The sequence below is a fragment of the Nycticebus coucang genome, chromosome 11 (genome assembly GCF_027406575.1).
Source record: "Nycticebus coucang isolate mNycCou1 chromosome 11, mNycCou1.pri, whole genome shotgun sequence".
Taxonomy (NCBI): Eukaryota; Metazoa; Chordata; class Mammalia; order Primates; family Lorisidae; genus Nycticebus; species Nycticebus coucang.
This window is the reverse complement of record NC_069790.1, coordinates 127,260,316-127,282,359: the sequence shown is the minus strand read 5'-3', so window position 1 is coordinate 127,282,359 and position 22,044 is coordinate 127,260,316. Positions and strand designations below refer to the sequence as shown.

The 22,044-nt window shown below is 46.6% G+C and overlaps 1 protein-coding gene across 4 annotated transcripts in view; it reads left to right on the top strand.

Moving 5' to 3' along the window:
- Positions 1-22,044, top strand: part of PTPRN2 (protein tyrosine phosphatase receptor type N2) — an 834,764-nt gene that overhangs the window by 359,133 nt on the left and 453,587 nt on the right. For all 4 annotated transcript variants that reach the window (XM_053609608.1, XM_053609611.1, XM_053609607.1 and 1 more), the window contains one exon: positions 14,475-14,554. In XM_053609608.1, coding sequence (XP_053465583.1) covers positions 14,475-14,554 — 80 coding nt within the window. The remainder of the gene's footprint in view (positions 1-14,474; positions 14,555-22,044) is intronic.

Sequence of the window (22,044 nt, the reverse complement as noted above, 5' to 3'; positions counted from 1 at the left end):
TTGGGGATTCATTGAGGGTACAGTAAGCCAGGTTACACTGATTGCATTTCTTAGGTAAAGTCCCTCTTGCAATCATGTCTTGCCCCCAGAAGGTGTGGCATGCACCAAGGCCCCACCCCTTTCCCTTCTTCCCTCTCTCTGCTGAAATTAGAAATTTTACTTTTTTTTTCCTGGTTAGGTTGGCCAAAGGTTTATCTATTTCATTGATCTTTTCAAAAAACCAACTTTTGGATTTATTGATCTGTTTTATAGTTCTTTTGTTTTCAATTTCATTTAATTCTGCTCTGATTTTGGTTATTTCTTTTCTTCTGCTGGGTTTGGGGTTGCAATGTTCTTCCTTCTCCAGTTCCTTGAGATGTCCCATTAAGTTATTAACTTCCTCTCTTTCCGTTTTCTTGAGGAAGGCTTGCAGTGCTATAAATTTCCCTCTTAGGATTGCCCTTGCAGTATCCCAGAGGTTCTGATAATTTGTGTCTTCATTGTTGTTTTGTTCCAAAAATTTGGTGATTTCCTTCTTAATCTCATCTATAACCCATCTATTCTTCAGCATAAGGTTGTTTAGCTTCCATGTTTTTGTATGGGTATGCAGATTCCTGTTGTTATTGAGTTCAACTTTTATTCCATGATAGTCTGAGAAGATGCAAGGAATAATTTCTATTTTTTTTTTAAATATACTGAGGTTAGATTTGTGGTCTAGGATGTGGTTAATTTTGGAGTATGTTCTGTGGGCTGGTGAGAAGAATGTGTATACAGTTTTGTTGGGATGAAATGTTCTGTAGATGTCTGTTAAGTCCAGATGTTGAATGGTTAAGTTTAAATCTTAGATTTCTTTGCTTAGCTTCTTTTTAGAGGATCTATCCAGCACTGCTAAAGGGGTGTGAAAATCTCCAACTACTATGGAAGTGGAGGAAATCAAGTTGCTCATGTCTGTTAGTTTCTTTTATAAATTGAGGTGCGTTGTGGTTGGGTGCATAAATATTAATAATTGAGATCTCATATTGAGTATTACCTTTAACAAATATGAAGTGTCCATCCTTATCCTTAATTATTTTGGTTGGTTTAAAGCCTATTGCGTCTGCGAACAGGATTGCAACACCTGCTTTTTTCTGCTTTCCATTTGCCTGGAGTATAGATGACCATCCCTTCACCTTGAGTCTATATTTGTCTTTTAATGTAAGATGCGATTCTTGTATGCAGCAGATATCTGGCTTGAGTTTTTGTATCCAGTCAGCCAACCTGTGCCTCTTTAGAGGACAGTTTAAACCATTCACATTAATTGAGAATATTGATAAGCCTTTTGAGAGTCTGGTGGAAGGCATCTTTCAATACCACATAGAAACACATGGTATGAAGTGGGCAGAAGCTCTCAGGAATCTAACCCATGTTTCTGCAGGAGCAATGGCTCAGTATTTGCTAATTCTGCTTTCTAATGAATTTACAGAACATAATCACCTCAAATAAGAATTGTCCATTGGATGTTTTCAGTAATTATTAGTTGAATCTGAAAGTCAAATAGCAAAACAAGTATCCTGTTTTCTTGATAAAACTAGATGTATTCTTTTGACTTAGTGTTCAGCTTTCTTTGTGTCTATTTCAATAATTTCTTCCTAATCTAAAGGCTGTATTTTGCTGTTTTAACTGAAGTCAATTGGGTAATATTTTTTACTTACACAACAAACTCCAGTTATTAACAAATGACCTTCTTCCTGAGAACACTAGTTTTAGGTTCTGTGCTTGCTTCTGAGAGACTTTGCAAGGCTCTTAGCATCTCTCCCTTTTTATTTTCTAAGTAAACACAGAAATTCCCCCTTTTATACTAGCACTATGCACGTGAGATTCATTCCATTTCCCCAAATTTATAAAGACCCATAAAGCTAGGCAAGGTGGGAAAGACGGCCTAGGCTTTGTAGTCTTGTCAGGAGGTGGTGGGAAAACCCACACATCACTCCCACACAGGACCCAGCTCAGGTGGACCACAGGCAGCCCCCCAGCCATGCTGCCTGCCACCTGGGGACCCTTCACAGGTACCAGTAACTGGTCTCAGGCAAATACTTCCTCTGGAGAGAAGTCCCTACTGAGGACTGTCTATAGTGCCAAGTCTGGCAGGCTGGCTAAAGAGGCCCCATTTATGGCCTGGACATCTGGCAGGAGTGGGGTACAGACAGTAGGGAAGGGTGGCCCATATGGGGATTTTCCTAGGAACCAGATTTAAGCAGTCTGGCTACCTTATCTCCTAGGTGAGTGTGGGCTGCCCCAAGGGCAGGTGGCCAGGTGGTTCCTTCACAATGAGGAATGCTTTCTGCACACAGCCCACACATTTTTGTTATCTCAGGTTAAGCCCATGGTCCCTGGGAGGTGCTGGTTGTCCCTGGAGGTCAGCTGTCCCACCCCGAGGTCAGTGCCCTTGAGCCTGTGGAGCCCTGTACATGATGCTGTGGTAAAGGCTGGACATAGTCGCCAGGACTGAGATGATAAATGTGTAAGTTCAGTTGGTGAATGAGCCTGACCGGTGAGGAGAAGGGAACCCCCTACATGGCTGTGAGAAGAAGGGAGCCCCCATGTGGGTTGTGAGGAAAAGGGAGCCCCCCACGTGGGTTGTGAGGAAAAGGAAGCCCCCCATGTGGCTGTGAGGAGAAGGGAGTCCTCCACGTGGCTGTGAGGAGAAGGGAGCCCCTCCCCATGGCTGTGAGGAGAAGGGAGCCCCCCACATGGGTTGTGAGGACAATGGAGCCCCCCATGTGGGTTGTGAGGAGAAGGAAACCCCTCCCTGTGGGTGTGAGGAAAAGGGAGCCCCCCACATGGCTGTGAGGAGAAAGGAGCCCCCCCACATGGGTTGTGAGGAGAACGGAGCCCCTTGCCTGGCTGTGAGGAGAAAGGAGCCCCTCCCCGTAGGTGTGAGGAGAAGGGAGCCCCCCACGTGGGTTGTGAGGAGAAGGGAGCCCCTCCCCATGGCTGCGAGGAGAAGGGAGCCCCTCCCTGTAGGTTGTGAGGAGAAGGGAGCCCCCCAATGTGGGTTGTGAGGAGAAGGGACCCCCCCACATGTCTGTGAGGAGAAGGGAGCCCCTCCCCATGGGTGTGAGGAGAAGGGACCCCCACGTGAGTGTGAGGAGAAGGGAGCCCCCCACATGGGTTGTGAGAAGAAGGGAGCCTCCCACGTGGGTTGTGAGAAGGTAACCCCCCACGTGGCTGTAAGGAGAAGGGAACCCCCACATGGCTGTGAGGAGAAGGGAGCCCCCCACGTGGGTTGTGAGGAGAAGGGAGACCTCACGTGAGTGTAAGGAGATGGGAGCCCCCCACATGGGTTGTGAGGAGAAGGGAGCCCCTCCCCATGGGTTGTGAGGAGAAGGGAGCCCCTCCCCGTGGGTTGTGAGGAGAAGGGAGCCCCCCACGTGGGTTGTGAGGAGAAGGGAGCCCTCCACTTTGCTGTGAGGAGAAGGGAGACTCCCCACGTGGCTGAGAGGAGAAGGGAGCCCCCCAGTGGGTGTGAGGAAAGGGAGTCCCCCACATAGGTTGTGAGGAGAGGGAGTCCCCCACATGGGTTGTGAGGAGAAGGGAGTCCCCCATGTGGGCTTTGAGGAGATGGAGTCTGGATAGTGAGGAAAGTGAGCCCAGGTGGTAGTGGGGGCCTAAGACCCCGCATCTTGGAGGACTCCAAGGGTTCCCTGGACTCCCCGTGTTCTACCCACATCATGATTTGTTATAGAACAAATCACATAAAGCAAAATCAGTATAAGAAACAGCATGAGGGGTGATGTCTGTGGGAACCAGGCCAGACCTCCTAACCCTTAGGACCTAAGGGTTTCCTATGGTGGAATTGCTAAATTAGAGGCAAGCAGGATTCACTGTGAACATTGTTTCCACAAACACCTGCCCTGCTTGACAGAATGGTGGGAGTTCCTCTGAAATTCCCCAGATGCCAGCCAAGGGACAACAGTGTCCACAGGGGCATGGTCTCAGACCAACTCTGTCTACTGTGGCCAGCTCACGGCTTGGGTGGAAGACTTTCTTCGCTCTTACGTGAGGATGAGACTGAGGACTGCAGTTAGACAGGAAGCATTCCCTTGATCAGTTCACCAGCTTCACACGGTGGGGCAGAGAGGCCCCCAGAGCCACCAACCACCGCTGTCCCAGCAGCACTGGGAGCTGGGGCCAACCCAGGGGTGGTTGAGCATATGCTCCTCATGTGTGCAGTGTCACCATCAGGTACGCAGAAATCCTGGATTATAATGGTCTGTCACCTCCCAAAGAGCCATGCATGCAGGCAGATACACAGTATGCATGAGCCCTTACAGTGCCTGGACAGAAGCTGTTAGGGAAAAGAGTCTCTAGAGTTTCTTGGGGGCATGAATAATGACAAAGAGGTTGGGAAATGCTGCCCTGGGAAGTTAGAAACCCACAGAGGGCTGTACAGCCCCACATTGGAGTTAGCCTGAGGCCACGCTTATTTATTTTGTATTTTGGACATCCTGTCTGGAGGATCAGCTTGACCCTCAGCACGTTAAGGCAGGATCTCCCTCCCTGGCTGCCCCAGGTACACAGTGGGTGAGAGAAAGGGTCCTCGCTGTGACCACAGAAGAGGCTGTGCGTCGGATGGAGCAGATTAGGGAGAAGGCACTCTACGTTTGGTCCAGTGGCAGTGAGTCCAGGTGGGAGCAGGCAGGCTCACAGGTGCTGGGGGTCACAGTGCCTTCCTGTCCTGTGGGGAGGGGCCTCTCTCCCTAAGGTTGCCCTCAGTGCCCTCTCCGTGTCCTTGGAATGGGGCTGCGCTTTCCTATGTCCTGTGGAGCCGCCCTGTCTCCACACCTCTTATAGGAAGCTTGTCCATGCAGCCGTCCCCTGAGCAAGGCTTTCCTCAGGATTTCTTCCCTGAGCTCCTGGTGGGGACACTGATTCACCCCTTGGCTGGAGTCTGGGGTTGACATGCTTCGCATGCAGCTCTGGTGTGTGGTGAATGGGATGACAAGCTTCTCAGGGTTGATGCTTTGTACTTGCCATTATTACCTGGCATTTAAAGAACTAGAGCAACACACTGAACCCCAGCAGTACCTCAGAGCCTCACAGGCGATGGCACAACCTGGACTGTGACTCGCAGCCTCTACTCCCAGCACATTTGTACCTGACTGAGGCTTCCCTGCATTTCCTGCTTCTTTCCTCCTCCTGTTGATATTGCCTGAGCCTCTCTGTTCCAGCTGTGCTGGGGGTGGCCCTCAGGCATGGATGCTGCACACAGAGTGGTACCAGTCTTGCTCCTGGAATTCTCTCCCACTGGTGTGCAACCAGAGCCACACCACTCCTCAACCAACTTTCCCCGGGATATGGAAGCTGGAAGATGAGGAAGTGGAGCAAGCTGACTGTCTCACAGCAGAGAACATCATTCCCAGGGCTGCAGACCCACCTCACAGATGCTTTCTGGGCTGGCTGGAGAGGATGTGTGTGCAGGCCTCTCACTGCTGCCTGAGGAGGACATGGCCTTGAAGAGCTGTGCATGGAGCAGCCTTCAGCTGTCCGCCTCCAAGTCATTACTACACAATCCTTGCAATTACCTGACTCTTGTAAGGAGAGAGAAGATAACAGTTTGCAGTGTGTTGCAGATGCTGTGAGAAGAGAGATGGCTTCTTAGCTGAAGGCAACGTCATGGAAATAGGAAAACAGCAGCAGCACCAACAGTTGCTGGGGTGGGAGATCATCTGTGAATGATGTATTCACCAGATGGTGCAGTTTACACAGGGAATGTCCTTGTACACCCCTTCATGTTTTGCCTACCTTTTCTGGGAAAAAATAGTTCAGCCAAAGTGAGCTGAGAGGCTTCAGCACACCCTGACGTAGCCTAAGTCTTGTATGTCAAAATCCCCAAATGTTATTTCCTGGTACTGTGTGAGGTATATCCCTATATCAGTGTTGTCAATACTTTCCCAGCGGCAGTGAGATGATGTTTCTCATCCTGGTCTGTCTGTGATTTTCCCGTGGCTGTCAGCTGGCCAGCGCCCCTGACCTCTAACCACATGTCATTCAGGGCTCTGGGGAAACTGCCTCCATCTGGCTATTTGTAAACAGCCCTATATCAGAAGAAGCAGAGTTTATTGCAAGATAAAGACATATAGATGTGAAATTAGCCCTAAGAATCATAAGATTAACCAAGGTGGAGAAGTACATCCCATTCTGGCTGCTGCGTTCTGCTGTGGGCTTGTGGCTCCTTTATGAAGCTTGCTGCTGTGGTCAGTTGAGGCCCTTCTTCAGCACTCATTTTGTTTGGGGTCTGCCACTTTCAGGCTTCGCATCCACAGATGCTGCGGTCCCTCAGGTTTGCCTGCAAAGTGTTTTGTTCTAGAAGGCCTGAGTAGGGAAGCCCAAATTTCCTGTGGATCTTGTTCTGAGTCTTGGGCAGATAGGATAGTGGGTGGTTTGTGGCAAGGACAGCTGGGTGGCTGGCAGGGACAAGACATGTTCCCTCCCTCATGTCCCCAGGATGCTGTCCAGCAGCACGGTCACCATCGAGATGGCTTTATATGTGATTTGTGGTAGGAAAACCAGAATACCCTAGCCCAGACCTGTCCAGGACGACCTATGGGCAGTATCCCACTTATAGATGAGTAAACTGAGGCCTAGTGAGGCCAAGAAACCTAGCAGAGGCACAGAGCCTCTGACTCTACAGAGTTAGACGGTAGTACTGCAGTGTGAGGACTTTTCATACGTCACATGTCAGAGTGGCAGGCCTGGGCTTCAGGGAGGAGTGTGTACACATTAGAGTTATGGGAGGGTATGCAGCTGGGGAAATTGCTGATCCTCTGTGAACCCCTCTAAGATGTTTGGTGCTTCCTGTTCCCTTGCTGGGTTCTTGTGGGCAGAGCACACACCAGGTGCCAGTGCTGGGCTCAGCATACATGGAAGCAGATGTGAGTTGGCCTTGGTGGTGCCACTGTCTGGTGTTGGCTTGGTGCCTTCTGTGGCAGAGGCACACTCCAAGGGCATCAGGAGCTCTCTCTGGGGACAAGGTGGTGAGTCTCAACACGTGGCTTGCATAAGGGGAGGGCTGAGGGCACTGGCCTTGCCCGTGGGTGCCCGAGTACAACAAGAGGCAGAGAGTAGAGTACATGGAATTCTTCTCGATGACCTGGGAGCGCTCTGAGACCAGGAAACTCTAGAGGAAATGTTCAGTATCTCAGGGAATATTAGTTTAGGAAATTCCAGTCCCATTTGGGGAAATCTTTATTTTATTTATTTATTTTTCTTTCATTAAATCATAACTGTGTACATTAATGCATTTATGGGGTACATTGTGCTGATTTTACATACAATTTGGAGTGCTTGCATCAATCTTGTTAACATAGCCTTCACCTCACTTAATTGTTAAGACATTTATACTCTACTCTTAATAGATTTGACATGTACCCTTGCAATATGCACCATAGGTGAGGTCCTACCAATTACCCTCCCTCCATCTGGCCTCCCCTCTCCCCTCCCTTTCCCCTCCTCTTCCCTCCTTCATTCTGGGCTATAGTTGTCTTTAACCATTCATATGAAAGTGTGGGTGATTATATATTGGTTTCACATTGGATACTTTTTCTTCTATTCTTGAGATACTTTACTAAGAAGAATATGTTCCAGCTCCATCCATGAAAACATAAAAGAGGTAAAGTCATCATCTTTTATGGCTGCATAATATTCCATGGTATGCATATACCATAGTTTGTTAATCCATTCATGGGTAGATGGGCACTTGGGCTTCTTCCATGACTTGGCAATTATGAATTGGGCTGCAATAAACATTGTGGTACAAATATCTTTGTTGTAAAATGATTTTTGGTCATTTGGATATATACCTAGTAGAGGAATTGTAGGATAAAAGGGCAGGTCTACTTTTAAATCCCTCAGTGTTCTCCAGACTTCTTTCCAAAAGGAATGTATTAGCTTGCATTTCCACCAGCAGTGCAGAAGTGTTCCCTTCTCTTCACATCCATGCCAACATCTATAGTTTTGCAATTTTGTGTTGTGGGCTACTCTTACTGGAGTTAGATGATATCTCAAAGTGGTTTTGACTTGCATTTCTCTGATGATTAAAGATGATGAGCATTTTTTCATGTGTCTGTAGGCCATGTGCTTGTCTTCTTCAGAGAAGCGTCTGTTCAAGTCTCTTGCCCACAATGAAATGGGATCACTTGTTCTTTTCATATTAATTAGAGTTCTCTGTGGATTCTAGTTATCAAATCTTTGTCAGAAACATAACCTACAAATATCTTCTCCCATTCTGAGGGCTGTCTGCTTGCTTTACTTACTGTTTTCTTGGCTGTGCAGGAGATTTTTAGTTTGATCAGATCCCAGAAATCAAATACTTTACCAATTTACACATATTGAAGAAATTTGCCATAACTAAACCAGCTCTCCAGGATATTCTCAGATCCATCCTCCACAACAATCAGCTTAATGGTCTACCACCACAGTAAACTCACCCAGAAAGCCTTGAACAAAACCTAACATCTATAATGGTGAAAGGATTAAAAATATCCACTGGATCTTGAGAAACATGACAACCAAAACACTACCATGCTTATCAATACTCTCAATTAATATGAATGGCTTAAATTATCCTCTAAAGAGGCACAGGTTGGCTGAGTGGATACAAAAACTCAGGCCAGATATTGTGTACAGGAATCTCATCTTACCTTAAAGCAGTGGTTCTGAACCTGTGGGTCGTGACCCACAGGAATTGTATTAAAGGGTTGTGGCATTAGGAAGGTTGAGAACCACTGCCTTAAAGGATAAAAATAGACTGAGGGTAAAGGGATGGACATCTCTAATTCAAACAAATGAAAATCAGAAAAAAGCAGGGGTTGCAATTTTATTTGCAGGTACAATAGGTTTTAAACCAACAAAGGTAAGGAAAGATAAGGATGGTCACTTCATGTCAAGGGAAACACTCAAAATGAAGAGATTTCAATTACTAACATTTATGCACCCTACCAGAATGCTCTTCAATTTATAAAGGAAACCCTAAACAGACTTGAACAATTGGATATCGTCCTGCACTATAATAGTTGGAGATTTTAACACCCCTTTGGCAGTGTTGGATAGATCCTCCAAGAAACAACTAAACAAAGAAATATTGCACTTAAACTTGACCCTACAACAAATGGACTTAACAGACATCTACAGAACATTTCATCCTAATAAAACTGAATACACATTCTTCTCATCAGCCCATGGAACATCCTCCAAAACTGATCACATTGTAGGTCACAAGTCTAACCTCAGCAAATTTAAAATAATAGAAATTATTCCTTGTATTTTCTTGGACCATCACAGAATAAATGTTGAACTCAACAGCAATAGGAATCTTAACAAACAAAGTCATAGAAACTAAATAATCTTATGCTAAATGATAGCTGGGTCAAAGATGAGATTAAGAAAGAAATTGCCAAATTTTTGGAACAAAATGACAATGAAGACACAAATTATCAAAACCTATGGGATACTGCAAAGGCAGTCCTAAGAGGGAAATTTATAGCGTTGCAAGCTTTCCTTAAGAGAACAGAAAGAGCAAAAGTCAATAACTTAATAGGTCATCTCAAACAACTGGAAAAAGAAGAACATTCCAACCCCAAACCCAGCAGAAGAAAAGAAATAGCCAAAGTTAGAGCAGAATTAAATGAAATTGAAATTAAATGAAATTGAAGAATCATTCAGAAGATCAATGAATCAAAATGTTGGGTTTTTGAAAAGATTATGAAAATTGATACCCTTTGGCTAACCTAACCAGAATCAGAAAAGTAAAATTCGTAATATCATCAATCAGAAATGATAAAGGAGAAATAACAACAGACACCTTAGAAATTAAAAAAATCCTCAATGATTACTACAAAAAACTCTATTCTCAGAAATATGGAAATCTGGAGGAAATAGACCAATACCTGGGAGCATGCCACCTTCCTAGACTCAGCCAGAAAGAATTGGAAATGTTGAATAGACCTATATCAAGCACTGAAATAGCATCAACTCTATGAAATCCCCCCCCTCCTCTGAAAAAGTCTGGGACCAGATGGCTTCATATCAGAATTCTACCAAACCTTTAAAGAGGAACTAGTACCTATATTACATAACCTTTTCCACAACATAAAAAAAGAAGGAATACTTCCCAACACATTCTATGAAGCAAATATCACCCTGATCCCCAACCAGGAGAAGACTCAACAAAGAAAGAAAATTATAGATCAATATCATTAATGAATATGGATGCAAAAATTTTCAATAAGATCCTAGCAAACAGAATTCAACAGCACATCAAAAGAATTAATTATATGCCATGACCAAGTTGGTTTTATCCCAGGGTTACAAGGTTGGTTCAACATACATAAATCTATACATATAATACATCACATAAACAAAATAAAAACAAAGACCATGTGATTCTCTCAATTGATACAGAAAAAGCTTTTGATAATATCCAGTATCCTTTCATGATCAGAATACTTAAGAAAATAGGCAAAGAAGGGACATTTCTTAAACTGATAGAAGCCATCTACAGCAAACTCACAGACAATATCATATTGAATGGAGTAAAATTGAAAACATTTCCACTCAGACCAGGAACCAGGCAAGGTTGTCCATTGTCTCCACTGCTTTTAAACATTGTAATGGAAGTCTTAGCCATCACAGTCGGGCAAGAGAAGGTAATCAAGGGTATCCAAATAGGGTCAGAGAAGATCAAACTCTCACTCTTTGTGGAAGATATGACCCTATATCTGGAAAACCCTAGGCACTCTTAGAAGTGATCAAGGAATACAGCAGAATCTCAGGATATAAAATCTATACTTACAGATCAGTAGCTTTTATATATACCAACAATAGTCAAGCTGAAAAAATAGTCAAGGACTCTATTCCTTTTACAGTAGTGCCAAAGAAGATGAAATATTTGGGAATTTACCTTACAAAGGATGTGAAAGATCTCTATAAAGAGAATTTTGAAATGCTGAGAAAAGAAATAGCTGAAGATGTTAACAAATGGTAAAACATACCATACTCATGGCTGGGAAGAATCAACATTGTTAAAACGTCCATACTACCCAAAGCAATACAAATTTAATGCAATCCCTATTAAAGCACCACTGTCATACTTTAAAGATCTGGAAAAAATAGTGTTTCGTTTTATGTGGAATCAGAAAAAACCTGTGTAACCAAGACATTATTCTGAAATAAAAACAAATCAGGAGGAATCATGTTATCAGGCTTCAGGCTATATTGTGAATCTATAGTGATCAAAACAGCATGGTACTGGCACAAAAGTAGAGAGGTAGATGTTTGGAACAGAATGGAGAACCAAGAGATGAACCCAGCCACTTATCATCATTTGATCTTTGATAAGCCTATCAAAAAACATTAATTGGGGGAAAGATTCCCTATTTAACAAATGGTTCTGGGTGAATTGGTTGGAGACTTGTAGAAGACTGAAACTGGACCCCCACCTTTTACCATTAACAAAAATTGATTCTCACTGGACAGAAGATTTAAACTCAAGACATGAAACTATAAAGATACTTGGAAAGAGTGCAGGGAAAGCACTTGAAGAAATTGACCTGGTAGATGGGCAGTGCCTGTGGCTCAGTGAGTAGGGTACTGGCCCCATATACTGAGGGTGGTGGGTTTGAACTCAGCCCCAGCCAAACTGAAACCAAAAAAAAAAAAAAAAGCCAGGCATTGTGGTGGATGCCTGTAGTCCCAGCTACTTGGGAGGCTGAGGCAAGAGAATAGCCTAAGCCCAACAGCTGGAGGTTACTGTGAGCTGTGATGCCACAGCACTCTACTGAGGTCAACAAAGTGAGACTCTGTCTCTTAAAAAAAAAAAAAAAAAGAGAAATTGACCTGGGAGAATATTTTATGAGGAAGATCCCCTGGCAATTGAAGCAACGGGGAAACTCTTTAGATGTGATTTAGATTCAAAATTTCCTGGAAACTCCACCATAAACCCAAAGTTCTACCCCTGAGATCTGTTTGTTGCTATTGTTTTGCATGTGTGAATTCTTCTTGAGTGAATGAGGCTGTTCTCCTAGTTGGAGAGAATTGTTGAACTAAAATGTCATCTATTACAACTATAAATTGGTTATCTGCCTTGTGGGCAAGGCCCTGGCAGGAAATGTCACCTGTGCCCCAAGGAGCTTAGCACATGCTTGGGAAGCAGGAACAGCGTGTAAGATACAGCATGTTTTGGAGGTGTCGTGCATCAGGCATTTGCTGGCTCTCAGCAATCCCAGAGAAAAGGTGGCTCTGGCACTGCTGGGGGCACTCCTGAAGCAGCTCAGAGAGATAGGAGGATCCTGGTACTCAGGAGTGAGGAGGGCAGCACTGCTGGCGGGAAAGTTGACTCGGTGAAGAAGAGGGAGAGGGGAGGGCAAGGGAGAGTATTTGGTGGGACCTCGCCTAATGTACATAATGCAATGGTACATTTTAAAACTATTAAGAGTAGAGTATAAATGTCTTACCACAACAAATAAGTAAGTGAGGCAATGGTTATGTTAACAAGTTTGATGTAAGCTTTCCACACTGTATATCAAATCAGCACATTATACCCCATAAATGTATTAGTGTACACAGTTATGATTTAATAAAAAAATTGACCTGAATGGAGGCACAAGGGCCAAAGGACCATTGCTGGCCCCTGTGTCCCTAGGAGGGACTGACGTCTTTCCACCAGAGCACCCAAGACTGGAAACAGGAAGGACTCAGTGGAGTCACTGCAGATCTGGACCTGTAATTATGGGAGGATTTCACACTTGGCTGTAACGAGCAGACGTAGACTCTGCACGGTGGTTGGTCATAGGGGCAGCATCCCAAGGAAATCCCCCAGGTTCCACATGCTCAAGCTGGATGTAGGAAATTGGCCAGGTCTGCTTGCAGTACCTTGGGCCTCCCCCTGGGAATTTCACTCCTTAGTGTACACAGTAAGGGTTTTGCATGTGTGAGTTCTTCTTGAGTAACAATTCATAGTTGTAATAGATGACATTTGAGTTCAACAATTCTCTATAACTAGAACATCCTCATTCACTCAAGAAGAACTCACACATATAGAACCCCTTACTGTGTACATTAAGTGCTGCCCCCCTCACTCCCGAGTACCAGATTCTTCCTATCTCTTGCCTTGACAGCAAGGAAGCCTAATGGGTACAATGACTGCCTGGGTATTTCTGTGTGAGGACACCAAAGGGAGAGTCCACAAGATGAGAACCTGGTGTTCCCTCAGAGCAGGAGCTGCTCAGCAGTGTCGGGTGGTGGCTGTGCCTCCTGGGGACAGTAAGACACTTGTGCTTTCAAGGGCTTGCACACTGGGCTAGCTGGCCAGGGAAAGGAGTGAAATTCCCAAGGCCAGGCCCAAGGTACTGCAAACAGAGGTGATACTTGAATCCAGAAGCACGTTGAGGGTTAAGGGAAGGAGACTCAGGTCTGAAGTCCACAAGCCCAAGGCATGATCACTTCCCTCCATGTGGAGAAGTGACACAGAGAAGATGGTGATTTCTTCCCTATCAACTCTGTTGCTACACTTGGTGAGAGGGGTGGGATAGGGACCTTGCGAACCCTGGTTGTGTGGTGCCTGCCAGAGAGGGGTGTAATAGCTCAGAGGGGAGCTCGGGCCCTTCCTGGAATTCACCACCCTCTCCTGCCCAAAGGTGGTCCTTTCCCCAATCCTTGCCTGTTCACCTGGTACCCTTCATTGCACTAAGGGATTCTTGGGGACTCTGTTCTCCGGGTTCAGCCCTTAGAAGACACGTGTGCAGGTCTGTGCCGTGGAGAGCTGTTAGTGGCTGTCTGTGGAGAGGGGTCTGTCTATCTCTAGAAATGGACCTTCAGCTCCTGACCCACTTTGAGATCCTGTAGGTACAATATCCAGTTCCACAGCATGTGGGGTCTTCAGATGAATTCAACGGTTAAAAAGTGATTTGACTATTTTTCAAAATTGTGTATGACATAGTATTTTAAAAGCTTCAGATAGTTTTGATAGTTCCTGTGTAGCAATTCCCTGCTAGTCGTTTTCACATAGAATAGTTCTTAATGACTTTGGTGGGTTTTTAGATGGGTCCTGTCAAGAGAATTTAAACAATACCAGTCTCTTTCCTCTCTGCTCCTCATTTCACGCTGCTCCCCAGGAACCAAATACTAAAACCTGTTTCCATAACAGTTTTCCTTTCTCCCTTGAAAGAATACCTGCTTGCTATTGTTGGGTTATCAGGATGATTTGAACGTTCTTGTAAGCAGGGTATATTGTGTTGCAGTGTGTGTTTCAAAAAGCAAAGCCCGTCCACAGTGACTGGAAATGAGAATGAAGGGTCACGGTGTCAAAGAAACCAACCCCCAGGCAGAGGCCACGCCCACAGCAAAGGGGCCTTTTGTGCATGTGTTTTCATGAACATATTAATATTTTCCATGTAGTTTCAGAGAAGCACCTGGTATGTTGACTCAGTTACGAGCTCATTTTAAATAATTTTTTCCAGTGTTTTGGGACCAGCGGTGACCTTCAAGGTGAGCGCCAATGTCCAAAACATGACAACTGCAGATGTCGCGAAGGCCACAGGTAAGACTGTTTCCACACACACCCCTCCCAGGGCAGACACGGCAGTCTGGGACTGCCCAGAGGAAAGGCCACAGTTTCCTGGGAGCTGATGTTTAATAAAAAGGTGAAGAGGGGATGCTGAGGGTATCCTCACAGTCAGTGAGAGCCCCAGACCCTGTTGTTTGGAGAGGGCCTGGATTACTGTGATCATGAACTGGCATCAGGTGGAAGACAATGGGCTGTTTAGCTTTTGTAAAAGCAAGGAGTTGGTGTCTAGTAACCCCAGAGTGAGCAGGGCAGGTGCAGTCTTGCTTTGAGAGTTTGGTTTTGTGTGAGACCAGGAGCACAGACTGGCCCTTCTCCTGGCTGCCCATTGCAGAGATGTGGCACAGAGCCCGAAAGGCTTAAATACACATCTAGCACATTTTGCTATTGAGATACCAGGTTTCCAGGCATTCACACATGTTATTTATTGGTAGAGCTGGAATGATCTTTCTTGTCTGATCAGTGATTGTCCTTGAGTGAATCTCCAGTTGTCTGCTAACTGGAGACTAAGGAACCAAATGGGGTGGTAGACACAAATTTTGCATTTTTCTAAATCTTGTGGGGGTTTTGTTTTTAGCTTATTGAAAACTCTTATAAAGTGTATTGTTGAATTTTTCTTACTAGACAGGAAGATTGAACAATACATTTTGCGAGAGACCAGATTCCCTTAGCTTGGTGGTGCTCAGTGCTTTAGCAGGTGACTCAGCAGGCAGAGGTCTGTCCTGTTTTATGATTATTTATGGTAGACATGGCTTGCTGACCCCAGACACAGCAGAAAATGACTGTTTTAGGCAATCCGGTATGTTAAATATGTTAACCTTTTTACTGAAAGTTATGTAAGTTATATCATTTTTTTCAATGTAAAATGCAGCTAAATATTCTAGTTGATTTAGAGATTTGGATACCTCATCCTCCTTGATTGAGGCTTCACTGTACTGGTGTCCTGTTGACTTAGAGTGCCTTTGTCCAATGGTGGTAACAAGGCAGCTGCCACATCTACTGTGGTGCAACAAATTATTGGTCTTTCCTCTTCTGGTTGCGGTTGGTTTTAGTTACAGGATATCTTTGTGTCTCTAGTAACTGTTATTTGCCGAAGATACAGATTTGGGGAGGTGTCAAAGAATGCTTAGTTAAAGTGGAATTCTATGCAAAGTTGTACTTAACCCCTAGAATCTGACAGAGTCAAGTCATTTCATTTCAGGGTATTTGGTGCTTGGGGTACAGCCTGACAAGGTAGCCAAGTGTTGTTACTGCAGCTGAGCAGTTTCACGTGGCCCCGGCAGCAGCAGATGCCAGCAGATTGCATCCTACCGCTCCCCGCCTGGGAAGGGGAGGTGTTTTGGTATTAAAGCCTTCAACCTTTCCTGAGCTGTTACCTCTTTCCTTCCCTCAACAGTGTCTGATTTACTTGTGATTATTGAACATATTTAATACCAAATCAGTTATCAGATTTTTATGCAGTAATGCTTTTGATGTTAGATGTGCTGGAACTTAAGGATGCTCTGACTGGGGTAACACTGAATGCAATGTAGTCTTTTAACAAAACACAGCACATTATACTCACAGACAAGGGCCTTTCATTGGTCACATTGCTTTCTAGAAGAAAACGAGATTAATTATTTGAAATCTGGTCATTCTTGGTCATTTTAAGTATTTTCCTATTATATACCGAAGTGACATTGGTCAAGGGACAAATTACATGTGAAATGTATGTTTGAGTTTCATATCAACAACTTTCTAAATACTAGAATTTACAAACTAGCAAAACTGCAATTATATTAATTATTGTGTCCGTGTAAGCCGGAAACTTTCTTGCTTGTTGTATGTGTGAAACTGGCTAATGTACCTGCATAATTTCTTTAAAAAATTAGTTCCTTTTATATTTTGGATATTTCTATGGTGTTATGAATGTACCTGGTGCTATGTAGGAAAAGGGTTATGAAAAACAAGCTTGTGACCATAAGGATCCTATCGTCAGGTGGTAGAAATATCCCGGTCTGCCTGAGAGAGTGTTTGGTACCGGGATGAGAGAGAACCTCTCACCGAGTGTGATACCCAGATGAGAAGGGACATGCTGATAGGTTGACAAAGAAGAACTGGGAACTCAAAAGGAATTTCCTGTGGTTTCTAGTTCCACAAGATGATGTGGAGCCTTGAAAGTGTCACTGCAAATGACCTGATGCGACTGTCGGGGCAGACAGTTTCAGAAAGGCTGTGTTGTGTGTGGCTAGGGCCCGTGGCCAGCACATGGAGCTGACAGAGCCGTCTGCTGGGTACCGGAGCAGTGCCTGCTGCCTGCACACCCAGGGCTGCTGACAGAGCCGTCTGCCAGGTACCAGAGCAGCGCCTGCTGCTTGCACACCCAGGGCTGTTTGCCTTTGGTCTCTGCAGGGCTTACTGCAGAGATGACGCTATTGACATCTCTTGTTAGTGATGCAGGAAGACTTGACCCTGGCAACAGAATTTAAAGAGCATTCATTTTGCTAATTTTATACAAAATAATACAAAACTTAATGAATAGGCACAAAGTTAATACCACATTAGTCCCTGTGGAACACCGTGTGGCCTTTGTGCTGAGTGAGGAGCACAGCTGGCTTCATTGTGCAGAATCTCTTCCTTATCCCAGGCAGTTCTTTCCTGGGAATTCTGGGTATGAGCCCAGGTATTAGTGAATATTGAGAACATCACTTCCTATGAGCAGAGCACTAGCAGTGACTGGCGGCTACTACCAACCTCTGTGGGCAAGTTGTTAATCAAATGGAGCAGGACAGGAAATCCTGTTTTACTCTTTATTTCCTCTGTAGTTTATTCCTAAATAGTAGATTGCTAGTCAATTTTTGCATTTCTTCTTTCAACAAAAATGTAATTGTCTTTTAGAAAACAGTGTTTGCTTTTGCTGCCCTCCTATTCTGCAGAGACCTCACTTGAGGATCTTTTGGGTTACCTGTGATTTACCATCAGGAATTGTCTCACACAGTCTGGGTGCGTTCTCCACACCAGCCTCCTTTCTGGAGGGCTGTGTTTCTGGCACTTGGAGTCTGTGAGATGGGGCGTGTGGCTCATTGGCCAGACAGTGGTGGTTGCCAGGCCAGGGAGGAGGCCTGTCCCAGCTCCCAGCCGCTGTGGGACCCGAAACCTGCTCAAACTCATCCTACCTCTGTGAGGATTAAGAGACTGGAGTTAAAATGAGGAAGATTGTTGAGCATGGATTTGGAAGGAAAGGTGCTTTTTTTTTATTGACTATTAAGGAGGATGCTTTGGAAATGCTGGAAAAAGCTCACTTGCTAAGAAAATTTGTGTTAGTTTATAGGTGAGTGAGACACCTGTTAAAAAATAATAAAATCAAGACTCTGAAAGGATTAGCACTCTCCTCTGAGATGCAAGTTAGAGACTCAGAGGGGTTTGAGGGTAAGAGGGACCCTCAAGTTCCCTTAGCCTAACCCTCATGACACAGCAGGAAACTCATACAAGGGCAGTGGGTGGGCAGGGTGCCTGAAACTGGGTCCAGCGCCTCCCCCGGCAACAGGCTGTGCAGGAACAAAGCCATCAGGGTGAGCTGCCTGCGCTCTAGGACAGCCCTTGCTGAGGTTCGCCCCGAGCTTCAGCTCTCCTGCCTTGCATTGTCCCCATCCTCCTGCAGCTCCAGGCAGCTGTCACATTGAGGACCCCACAGAGCTTGACTGACCTGAGGGCCAGAGCGGACCGTGGTAGGAGCTGAGAGCAGAGCGCGCCCATCCTCCTCTTCCTGGGAAGCCCCGACTGGCTGCTCTGGGCATTATGAACACTGGGACAAGCACCAAGGACTAGCAAGGTGCCTCAAGGCAGGAGACAAGGGACCCAGGGAGAACAGGGAGGGCAGGCCCAGAGCAGGTCAGAGTTCGGTGCAGCGGGGCTGGTGGGCTCAGTGAGGCCTGCCTGAGTGTGGACTGCAGCTCTGAAAGGGCAGCTTGGGAGAAAAGGATGATCTTCCAGCTTTGTCTTGTTAATAATAATGTAAATTATTATTCGGAAGAGAAGAGTTTGCTTTATTTAATGAAGCAGATTATAAGTTTCCAAAGATGACGTGTAGGGAGAGTCCTTGTCACTTGGAGCATCCTGCAGGTTCTGTTCTGTGGTCCGGAGAGTGAGAAATCCTCTCCTCAAGGGAGTCGCTGTGATGTGCATGGGGTGTCTGCAGAGGAAAGCCGGCTCCAGATGCTCAGCTTCAACGGTCAGTCAGCTGCTTTTCACTGTTATGATGATGCGAACAGAAACGTGAAGACAGAGAGCAGTGTCCTCCTCCCCGCTCAGAAGAAAGTGGCCAGTGCAGGGAAAGTCTGTCCTGGGCCGATCCCACGGTCCAGCTGTCCCACGCGCACTGCAAGTCGGATAAGGCTCTTGCAACTGAAAGAAGATGAATCCGCAGCAGCCATGCCAGGCTGTCCTTGGAAGAGACCTCGCTGCTCAGGGAGGTCTGATGCAGAACTTCACAGAGGACATGGTGGTGTCCTCCTCTTGGTGCCTGTGGGAGGACAGAATTCTCTTCTGTTTGGAAAGACATTGAGCATCCATTTATGTCCTGGTGCTGGTGGGACTATCCTGGGAATGCAGCCCGTACCCAGGTGTTTACTCGTGCACTGCAGATCTCACATGGACCCCCTCCTTTCTGGACACACCCATCACGTCAGTGAGCGGAAACACACACGGACACGGTCCAGCAAGGATGAGCCAGGCATGGCCATCACCCTGGTGGGAGGTGGGCTGGGAGTTTGGGCCACAGTGGGAGGCTCACCAGGGCAGGGCAGACTCAGTGCCCCACTGAGGAGGGGACGGGCCTGCCCACCTCCCCAGAGAGTCGTGTGGTCACACAGGGCAAGGGAATGGAGAAGCAGAGACTCACTGGGGAGGAAGTCTCACGGCACACAGCTGAGTTCTGAGTCACTGGGGAGGAAGTCTCATGGCACACAGTCGAGTTCTGTTGTCTCTGGGGCGGGCACTTTCCCAGAGTGCCAGCTTTGTGAGTGGAGATAGGCGCTCACCCACACCCTTGTACCAGGCACTGTGTAGACAGGGGATACCCAGAATGAGACTAAGGCTGCCCAAGGGATAACTGTGGTCCCTGAAGCAGAATGAATAGGTAATGTCGTGTGGCCTGGCACAGTGGGGCAGAGGATGACACAGAATGACGTACCGTATAGCGTAGCAGAGCACACCATGAGGCTGGGGTGGGATGGGAGACACACCCCCCAGGAGGGGCCCTGAGCTGGACCTGTAGAGGTGAGGCAGCCACAAGGACACCTGGAGGAGGGCAGAGGTGGCAGGTGTATGCTTGGCAAGTCCTTGAAACCCCAAAGCTGTGTCGACTCAGTGCCTGCACTCAGTGCCTGTGTGTGTGTTGGGGGCTGGGTGAGTCCCGCAGGCCTGGGGGGGCCCTCCTTTCCCTGAGTAGGGGGTCCCTCAAGGTTCTGAACAGGAGTATTGTTCTTGTCTGTGCATGGCAGGCCCCCTCTGGCATGCTGTGGCCTGGCGTGGACGTGGATCCTGACAGAACAGAGACATGGGCAGGGGCTGACCCCACAGGAGTCGTCCCCGTCCTTCCCCAGCCACTGAGAACTTGTGGCCAGGGACCAGCTTGGCCCCAGAGCACAAGCAGGAAATGCAGGAGCTTCTACCTGCCAAAGAGCAAATGCCCGGCAGCCATGTCTCAAAAGGTGTTATGTTTAGGCATGAGGAGGCTCTCGGTAATAGGAGACAGTGGGAGCTACACCCCCATTTTCCTGTCCGAACAGCTGGGTAATTACTTCTGGCATTTTGACAAGTGTTAGCTGGAGTGGAGGTCAGGGCTGTCAGCATCCGGGGTGGCCGGTGGTTCTATAATTAGACATTTTGAGAGCCAGTTTTCATCATAGCTTTACCCTGAGCATCAACGAGTCAGTGATATGAAGTAATCTCATTTGTCATCGTTTACAGGGTCACCTGTGTGGAACTATATGAACGGCATTTGGGTAGAGATCGGGGATGGTGCTAAACTGCAGCTACTAGGAAACCGTCTCATTCAACGTTCACTTGTCTTCATTCATTTTTTTTTTTTTTTTTTTTTTTTGTAGAGACAGAGTCTCACTCTATGGCCCTTGGTAGAGTGCCGTGGCCTCACACAGCTCACAGCAACCTCCAACTCCTGGGCTTAAGCGATTCTCTTGCCTCAGCCTCCCGAGTAGCTGGGACTACAGGCGCCCGCCACAACGCCCGGCTAGTCTTCATTCATTTTTATATGAAGAGAATTTATGTGCTAAAAATATTATTTGAGGAAAACTCATTTGCAAATGAGTGAGCTGATGTTGGTCCCATCAGCTCCAGGATAGCGTTTGACCTCCCTTTGTTACTGACATGAATACACAGGAGAGGAGTTCATTCCATACACATCTTAATGTTTATTTAGAAATCACCTGTTCAGGAGGAAGGGGGGCCTGGGGGCCGTAGACTTTTTCCCCTGCCAAGAGAGCTAAGTTGGGGGTTGACATATGGGAGCCATGAGCCAGCTACCCTTAGTCAGCTGGGATTCTGGGGCAGTGTAGACAAATACACATAGAATTGTAGCTAAGACCTTTACATGCTAAAACTTGTAAAACCAGCTTCTGAAAAGAAATGAGTGAGTGTCACGCGAAGCATGTGTGATCTCTGCCTGCTCTCCTGGAACGTGCTCCCAAAGGATACCCATGGACCTGCCAGAAATACTGGCTAATCTTCCCATCTCTTCCATGTCCCTGTTGGCCTGGGAGGCTGCCAAGGGGCTCAGACCCATCAGCCCTGCCCAAAGTACACCCAGCATCCCGGCAGAGAACTCAAGGTAGGGAAGCTCTGACTCAAAGTCTCACAGCTCCTGGACAGCAGGGCAGTAGAAGGGCCCCTGGCCCCTCACCTGAGGACTTCCTCACTGCCCTCTAGGTCCAGCTGCAAGTGCAGCAGGGTGATGCCCACAATATGCTCTTGGCAGAGGGTGGGCGAGTTTGGATGTGAGACTCTGAGGTGAGACTCTGGGGACACTCCAGTCCATCTCTGGGAGCTGCCTGCATGGCCATTGCTCAGAACCACCACTCTGGCCTCTTGCAGCTCCTGGCTCTTCTCTCCATCCCCCAGGTAAACTGCACACTCAAATCCTTCTCTTAGGCTGGCATCTGGGGGTAGCCAGGAGGACTTTGGCCTGAAGGGACGTCATCTGAGACACTCGGGAGGGTTGGTTCCCTGTTGTATGAAGGACAAGATATGGTGGCTGGGTTGTCAGGAGGACAGCAAGGCCAAGGTAAAGAGATGGCGGCTGGGCAGAGATAGTGCTCCTGTGTGGATGGCCTGTGTGGAGACAAGGACTCTGTAGAGATGGGGCCTGTGTGGAGATGGTGCCTCAGCGGAGACGGGTCCTGTGTGAAGACGGTGCCCATGTGAAGATGGGGACTCTGTGGAGACGGGTCCTGTGTGGAGACGGTGCCTCA